The sequence below is a fragment of the Tupaia chinensis genome, unplaced genomic scaffold (assembly GCF_000334495.1).
Source record: "Tupaia chinensis unplaced genomic scaffold, TupChi_1.0 Scaffold000320_1, whole genome shotgun sequence".
In the NCBI taxonomy this organism is placed as follows: domain Eukaryota; kingdom Metazoa; phylum Chordata; class Mammalia; order Scandentia; family Tupaiidae; genus Tupaia; species Tupaia belangeri.
Window position 1 is genome coordinate 4,116,372 of NW_006159813.1, and position 9,225 is coordinate 4,125,596.

The following is a 9,225-nucleotide window of genomic DNA, read 5'->3' on the forward strand; positions in this document are numbered from 1 at the left end:
CAAGTTCAAGAATCCAGGTTTAAATGCTTCAAACAATTGTTCCATCTTACTTTTCTGCATGATTTGTTTCTTAACTCATATTGTTCCTGAGCTTTCCATATGTGGACCTTATGCCAATGAAACAGCAAGTTTCCTAAAGTCAAAGACAATGTGTCACCCAACTTTACTTTGCTCACAGTGCTTAGATGTAGCAGATGCGCAACAGTTTGCTGAATGAATGTATTTACTATGTACAATAGATCAAAAACATGCTTTTTTTTTTCTGTAAATGCTATAATACACTGCTTGGGGAAAATAAGAGGACACCTATCCCTTTGGGAACATAGAAAACCAGTAAAAAAAAAATTGAAAATGGGAATGAAGTTACCTACAACCCTTTCCCACATCAGCTCCCCTGAGTGTGCACTAAGCTGGCCATGCAGGCACAACTGAGAAGGTGCAATGCTGCTCACAGGGCCCCAGGGATAACAATCAGACCAAGAAGCACCACTGATACCCTCAACTACAAGGTGCTCTCTGGTCACTGGGGAAAAAATATACACCAACTTTACATAACTGTGGCTTAAAAAAAAGCTCTTCCCCAAAACTCTCCCCCTAGTGGAATATCAGGGGTACATTATAGAGTACAGCTCTTAGGGCTACATGACATTGATGACTGGCAAAACGTGAAAATCTGAAGATGCCTCATTCCCATTCAAAACAGCCTTACCTGCATTTCGTATCCTCTCTTTGTACTGCTGATCTAGTTTTTTCATCCTTTTCTGATACTCCTGTAGTGTACCTGATTTTGAGCATTACAAAATAAATGGTTATTTTGATGATCCATCGGCTGTTCATTGTTTCCTAAAATTATTCTCTAGCACTTATAGTAACTATTTTAGTAACCTCAGGGTAAAACAAAAATGAAGAAAATCCACACCTGAGTAGAGGCAGCGGAACTATGGTTCTCAACCAAATCACAAGCAGAAACCATGGGGGGGGTGCTCTCTGGAGTCCATCCCATCCTAGTAGATCATGACGCTCCAGCGAGTGAGGGTGAGTGGGAAGGTGCAGACATCCTGTATTGATTTTGATCACTTGCTGCTACAGTCAGAGTCAACAGACTTCCCTTTCCTGGAAGAGGCTCATTCTCCTTCAATAAGATCTAGATCAACGTTGTTCAATAGAACCTCTCACAATGACAGAAATATTCTGTCTGCACTGTCCAATACGGTAGCCACTAACTACATGTGGTTATTTTAGACTTGAAATGTGGCAAATGCAACTGAGGAACTGAATTATTTTTTTAAGTTACATTTAAACAGCCACAAGTGGATACTGACAGGATTAGATGGTTCAGACATAAATTCTATCCAAATCTTTTCTCAATACATTATTCTTCCCCAAAGCAGCTAATTACAAGGAGCACAAATTGTGGAGATGTGTTTTCTGATCATTAGTGTCCATGGGCTAGTCCATGGGAGTGGATCATCCCCAAACAATAAAAGTAACTTGTGGAAGGGCCAACAGGGTTGGTTTGGTGGTTAAGGTGCTAGGCTCCCTCATAGGTGACCACAGTTCAAGTCTCAGACCCAGCAGCTTAAAAACCATGTTGGCACATGGGCATGCATACCAAAAACCCTAAGAAGAGAATGAAGAATAAGGGATTAGGGTGTGGCCTTCCCCCACCCCAGGACTACTTTCCTTCTCTGTCTCTCTTCAGCAAGTGCTTAAGCCCTATGATACGAACCTTCAAAAAGAAGAAGAAGAAAAGAAACAGTACCTCGTGGAAAAACATATCCCTGATGAGAAGACTCCACAATATATTGCAGCTAGCTATCCCCAAGTTCTCAAAGTGTGCCCAACACTATGCTCAACGCTTCGCAAACAAGCACTCATCTGCTCTTTCTTTCTTCATTTTGCAGATTAGAGACCGGATTAAGAGAACATGACACACCCAAGGTCACACTGCTAGAAATCATGAAATTGGGATTCAAACTCAACATGGAATTCGAGAGCCCCCAGGCTACACTTCCTTTAGCAGCCAACAGCATTAAAAAAGCTCTAAGTTAGTTTTAACTGACCAAGTGAAAAAGAGAAAACAGTGTGAATAATCCATAGTTCATTAATACTTGGTTAAAAATAATAAGAAAGGGTTATTTATTTAGCAACAATGGCCTTCCAAAAAATACCTAGCTTTAGACATGGTGGTTCTCAATTCATGCTCTATATAAGACCGTAGGTGAGATTTTATTTGTAAAAAAAAAAGCAATGTTTAAGCCTGCTACAGGGGCCAGCAGGTGGCATAGTTATGGTGGTGGACTCTCACGTGGCCAAACACAGTTCAAGTCCAGGACCTGAAGGCTTGAAACTCACGCCAGGCCCGCATGAATGCATGCCCAAAATCCCAAGAGGAGAAAGAATTGCAGCATGGCCATCCCCCTAGGGGGTGATTTCTCATTTTCTTTTTCTGTCTCTGTCTCGCAGGTGAGCATGCATGCACTGTAGCAAAAATCTCTCAATTAAAAAAAAAAAAAAAGCATGCAAGCACTGTAGCAAAAATCTCTCAATTAAAAAATTTAAAAAAAAAAAACCTGCTACATATTGGAGATAAATTCACAAAAAGGAAAAGCTTACAAATCACTTTATTAACACAAAATGTTTAGTTATCTAGGAAAATGTATACTAGATAACTAAACTCAGCCAGAAAAAATTATAAACGGATAAATCATTCCCACAAACAAGTGAAATATGGAAATCGCAAAGGTTTGTAATATTATGAAGTATACTTGGAAATGAAGGATTCAATCACACACCAACCTTCCTGCAGTTGCTGCAACTGCCTCTTGAGAGAGGCTAGCTTGTCCTGATACATCCTGTAAAACAAAAATGTGAGCCACACTGAAAGACAAAACAGTCAATACTCAATTTCAAAATATTATACACACAGGAATTACCTAGGTGGCAATGGGAATACCACTAATAACCTTCAGGGGAGGAGGGAAAGGAAAGTCTGCTAGCTGGTTTTAAGTGTACCAGCTAAAGTGATCGAAAGGAACAAAGATTCTATATTCTTGGCTCACATCCTATATAATTTTCTAGACTTTCATGTGTTATCCCACCTTTAGAGAATCAGTCTAAAATCTGTAAATATAAATATGGCAGACTTTATAAACAAACAACTACAGTACAGAGTTAGGCAAGAACATATGAAGAAAAACTGAAAGCATGATGCCATTTTCCCCTGGATTTAGAAACATAAGTAATGCACACAAAAAAAATATAGAAATGGCATTAAACACAATTGATATCAACTCTACAGTTAGGTTATAAATTCCAAAAGAAGAAGATTATGCCTTCAGCATGTTTTCCTACATTGTATAGCTGGGTAAGCACTAACTCAATAAACTGTCAGCTTTAAAAAGCAGTACTATTTTAGGATGAGAAAAATAATAGTATTTCAGAAATGAAAGTGAAAATGCATGATTTGCAGCCTCAGCTTGAGGAGAATGTGCACCACACAGGATGCAAAAAAGCGAGGCATGTTGGTCCCCGCCCCCAGGCCCCTATCTCACACCCAATGGATTATAGACAATTACACACTCTGGAAGATCCATCTGAACAGTGAATTCCACCCATAAATCACACTTTGGCAATTTTTGCTTCTACCTGAAAAATATCTTCAAGTTCATAGCAACAAACATGGGACTGAAAAAAACACTGTCCAACATTTAATAACTTTTTTTAAGATTTGTTTTGCATGTGTGCTCCCTGAAGAGAGAGAGAAAGTAAAGGGAGAAATCACCCCTAGGGAGGATGGCCACGCCTCAATCCCTTCTCCTCCAGTCTCCTCTTGGAATTCTGGGCACAAACACACATACGCCCAGTGTGTTTATTTTTCAAGCCACTGTGCCCAGGACTCAAACTACAGTTTACTGTGTAGAATTCAGCTGCCTTAACTACCATACCATCTGCTAGGCTTTAATAGCCTTATTTTTTTTAAGAATTATTATTATTATTAATTCACTATAGAACACATGCACTTACTAGAGAGTCAGAGAGAGAGAAAGTGAGAAAGCAAGCTGCCAGGTATGGGACCCGAACTACAGTGTGCCACGTGGAAGTCCAGCATCTCAGCCTTTTGATTGCTTAAGGGCTGCAAATGCAACCCAATGCTCCACAAGTGGAAGAAAGGGTAAGCAGCTACTGAAAATCACAGGGGAAGACTCTTGAGAGAATTCAGCTGTGCTCTTGATGATCCACGGCTTGACTCTTTTAGAGAGAATTCAGCTGTGCTCTTGATGATCCACTTAAACCACAGAAGGCATTCCTTCTTAATCAAAATTACTTTCTCAGCCATCAAATATCAAGAGGCACATTCAAGTAAAAGTAACCTCCAGGACCAGTCCCACGGCACAGGCACAGGGGGTTAAAGGCTGTGCACAGGGAAACAGATCCCACATGGCCTACTGCATTTGGTGTCCCTGCCCCAGTGGCTTGAAACACTCCTGGCAATGTATGTATATACCCAAAATCCCAAGAGGAAGGAGGAATGTGTGTGTACGCACGTGTGGAAAGGGAGAACAGAAGCATGACCACACCCCATCAGGGAGTATTCCCTCTCTTTAACAAGCACATGCCCCCTCTACCCATTTAAATTAAAAAAAAAAAAAAAAGAAAGAAAAAAGAAAAAGTCAAGATCAGCTCTACAAAAAAAATGCTTAAACATATCAAGTACAGGAGAGGGAATAAACTGAGTAAACTGCATGCAAGTCAGTATTGAGAACAGAGAGTATGACGTTTTCCACCTCACTGAAGGTACCAGCCAATACCTTTGAATTATGAGTCCATCTTTGAAAGGGGATGCTGACAGAGAGAAGTAAACAAGAAACACAATTCATATTTGTTGAGCTCATGTATAGAAAAGAGAATAGACTTGTGAACATACATTTCAAATGGGTCAAGGTGAAATCAGTAAAAAGCTTGAAGAGGATTAAAAACAAGCACAGTTTGAAAAAGGCATCCCTGAACCCACCGAGTTGCTACCATGAGGCAAAGCTCATCCCCCCAAATTGAAAAAATTTATAGACAAGAAGTTATCATTGAAATTAAATGGTGGCAGACATGTCCAAGGAATACTGTAGGGATTTGATGCATTTATGAATCTTATGATAGATGAATGTGTGAAGATGGCAACTAGTGGGCAACAGAACAATATTGGAATGGTGGTAATACAAGGAAATTGTATCATCATGTTAGAAGCCTTGGAGCAAGTATAAATAATCGCTGTTCAACAGAAAAACTCATGTCCCCTTGTCAACGGGCCTGTTTTACTATGATGTAAAAATCAGGTCATGTACATTTTCATAATAAACTTTCTGTTAAGTTAAAAAAAAGAGAAAGAAAACAAGCATAGTTTCAGGGTTGAAAATGTGAGACTGATCACATGAATTATTAAAACCATCTCTTTTTATGTAAGACCAGTCACATTGAGCTGAATTGCCTCCTTTAGGCCACAACACCTCTAAAGGGTAAAATTCAGAGGATGGCTACAAAACACTCATAAGTAGGACCTAGGACAAAAGGAATGTGGATCATCTAGTTTCAAGGTAAATAATTTAGGGCCAGCTGGTGGCATGGTACAATAGTTAAGGTAGCTGGATCCTACATGGCTGACTATGAGGCTGATTCCTGGACTCAGTGGCTTAAAAAAACAGCTGTGTGCATGTGTGTGTGCATGCCCAAAATCTTTGAATCCTGGACTCAGTGGCTTAAAAATCAGCTGTGTGCATGTGTGTATGCATGCCCAAAATCTCAAGAGGAGAATGGAGGAGATGGGATTGCAGTATGGCCATCCCTCCTGCAGGGCACTGGCTCTCTCTTTCTTTCTCCGCCTCCACCCCCATGAGTACATGCATTCTATGGCAAATAAAGACACATGCACGCACACACGCGCACACACACACACACACACACACACAAACATACACACGCAAAGATGAGGAATTTTAAAAGATCTTATCAAGATCCTTGAAATAGGGCAAACCCAGTGACCTGATGGTTAAGGGAGCCCAATACCACATGGTTCACCATAGTTCTAATCCTGGTCCCAGTGGCTTGAAAAACATGCCAGGTACATGTGCGCATGTGTCCTAAATCCTGATGGGACAGAGATATGGGGGAGAAAGGATTGTGGTGTGATCACACTCTATTAAGAGGGTGCTCTTCCTCTCTCCCAATCACTCTGAAGAATACACACATTCTTCAGGAAAAAAAAAAATTTAATTCCTCAAAACACATTCAACGAATACATGCTGAATATATTTTATACTGTTTTCCACTTTAGGGTACAATAAAGTGAGTGGGGTCTTGTTTCTCTCGGCCCATGTAGCCTCATGCCTTCTGTCTGAAGGCAACGAGAAGGCTTGGGTAAGAACATGTGTGACCAGAAGTCAGGAGCTGTTCTTCAACCCAGGTTTCCCTGAGCTCGCCAAGTATATAGCACATTGTATAGCATGTAGTTGGTGCTCAGAGAGTTCATGCCCAACTGAAAACTTACTTGCTTTAAGACATGGTTTATCCCTCCCTAAACATTGGTTTTCACATCCATAAACGGGGAGAGCAGTAAAGATTCTTTCCTATCATATGGCCTTATCTGTGATTGTTTCCCTCAGGGTTCTTTCTATCCTACTCAAGAGAATCTTGTAATAGGAAACCTAGTTACATGTGACTAATTTAAAGAGAGGGAGGGCATATTGCACTACTCATGGTCTTTGGAAGCGCTATGAACACCACCAAACAAGCAAGGTCATATTAGATTGTAATAAGATTGTGTTGTCAATTCCATAGTCTAGAAAAGAAGTATAAAAATCATACTCACTGTTCCTTCATTTCTACATAGTCTTCTTCATCATGCTTTGCCAGGTCAGTTTCACTAGCATCCTCAGTGTCTGGTAAAAATAGGGGAAAAAGGACTAGTTAAGATCATCCACAGACTTAGTATCATCTGACACATGTAAGCACACAATAAACTTCTGTAAAATAAATTTCCACTCACTGCAGGTCTGATGAAGCCACCAGTGAAAAATATTGAATAGTTTCCAGAAAATAAAATGCCATCTCTAATTTATACATGGATTTATGCAAAGAGCTTCCCTTTATCTAAAGTGCAACCAGGGAATGGGGAATTTTAGATACAGGCATCATGGTCAAGATCGCAGAAGCAACATCCTGGCAGTTCAGGAAAGATGTGGGCATTACGACTGGGAACTGAAGGCACTCAAACCTTACTCAAGTTCCAATAAAATGTGTAAGTACATTCTCTCCTAGCACATGCCCAGTTTGAACTCTGTCCATTTTACACCAAATGTATACAACAAAGGAGAATCCCACACAATGTATTGAACCTAAATAACTAATATTTTCAAAGTAATAACTAAATGCAATAAGGAAGCAAGATAATCACATACAAAATGTTTCAAAATATATTTTTTAAAGAATTACTTCTTTAATTCCATTTGTTATTATTATTTTTTACTTTGACCAGAGAGAGAGAAACAGAAAGCAGAAAGAAAGCAAGCAAGCTACCAGGTCCAGAACTTGAACTGCAGTCAGTCATGTGGGAATCCAGTGCCTTTAGCCACCAAGCCACCTGCCAATACCTTGAAAATACTGTAAACACTATTATTAGAACAAACAAACGGAGGAACCCTTCAAAATACTGTAAACACTATTATTAGGACAAACAAACGGAGGAACAGCATATAGTACAGTGGTTAAGGTGCTAGACTCCTACATGCCAGCATATAGTATAGTGGTTAAGGTGCTAGACTCCTACATGGCCCATTACAGCATTACAGTTCAAGTCCCAGGCCTGATGGCTTGAAAATCATACCAGGTTTGTTTCTGTGTGTGTGTGTGTGTGTGTGTGTGTGTGTGTGTGTGTGTGTGTGTTTTCAAAATCCTGAGAGGAGACTAGAAAATAAAGGATGTCTCTAAACTTTAAAAAAAAAAAAAAAGAAAAAATAAGCAGCAGCAGCAAATGGTTGGAGTGTCTACATAATTTCAACAGCCCCTGTATTTGAGGAGGGAAAAATCAATTGTTGCTTCATTGCTCCCTCTCCTGGGCATTAAAGGCATTGCAAGGGATTGACACTGAAAAAAATCAATCAAATGCAATCAGTTCCTCCAACTTTATGCACTGCATATGCAGCTGTCTCTTGAAAAGATGCTGCAGATTTAATTATCCACTTCCTTTGTCATGTGCCAGCCAGCCACATTGCCTGGCACTTGGGGGATACATGAATAAAACACAGTTATTCCAGACACCTGGTCTAGCTTTTACCCGAGAGCCCTATTCTGTGCCAGAACCCATCACCTGTACTTGGGTCTCTCTCTCTCTTTCTTCTCGTTTTATTTTATTTTTTTCAATCTTTCTCTTCCTCCACTCAGCTCCTTACTCAATCCCTCCAAAGCAGGGTTCCTTACACTTGACAAACTGTTAAAGCCCAGTCTGAAAAGAAGGGTCCGAGGATCCCAGAGGCCGCAATGTGGAACTCAAAGCACTGCACCTGGGCACAACTTGGCAAAGCCCTATCTTCTCCGTGCCTGCTTCCTGGGTAGAGAAGAACATTTACTATATACCCAGCACCAGGCCAAGTACTTTACACACAGATCTCACTTCATCTTCACACCTACCTTAAGAAGTGGACGCCACCAGCAGCTCCAGTACAGCTGGGTAAATTGAGGCTAAGAAGCTTAAGTTTCTAAGGTCACAAAGCTGGGTGAAATGACAGCGCCAGATTTAAACCTAGATCTGGCTAATTCCGGGTCCCGTTCTTTTCATCTGTATTCTCAATCCCGTACTTCACCACCCAGAGGAGAGCTGGGGAGGGAGGGTCGCAACTCGGGGAGGAGGAAGTCAAAGCGGGGCTTTACTCTGATCCTCTCGGGAACAGCGCACTGTCCATGAACTTTCCCACTCGGGCCAGCCAAGACCCGAGGTTCATCAAGAGACGGCGAGGTGGGGTCTCAAAAGCCCTCCAGCCCTGACAACATCCCTCTCGGTCCCTTCTCCCCATCACTGAAGAGCTCGACGCGCCCAGGGCTGCTCCCTTTCCCCAGCGCGGGTCCAGGAACGACTCCCCTCGGCTGCCCCTCCAGCCGCCCCAGTTCCCGAGGCCGCTCCGCCCCGGGGCGCTGCCGCCCCACCTCCTCCCCCGGCGGCCCCACACCGCCCCGAGATAC

At 41.5% G+C, this 9,225-nt stretch overlaps 1 protein-coding gene across 1 annotated transcript in view; it reads right to left on the bottom strand.

Annotated features, from left to right (window-relative positions):
• Positions 1-9,225, bottom strand: part of SUDS3 (SIN3A corepressor complex component SDS3) — a gene marked incomplete in the record, with an annotated part of 42,313 nt that overhangs the window by 32,766 nt on the left and 322 nt on the right. The window contains 3 exon segments of the mRNA XM_014588977.2: positions 710-781; positions 2,800-2,855; positions 6,860-6,929. Coding sequence (XP_014444463.1) covers positions 710-781; positions 2,800-2,855; positions 6,860-6,929 — 198 coding nt within the window.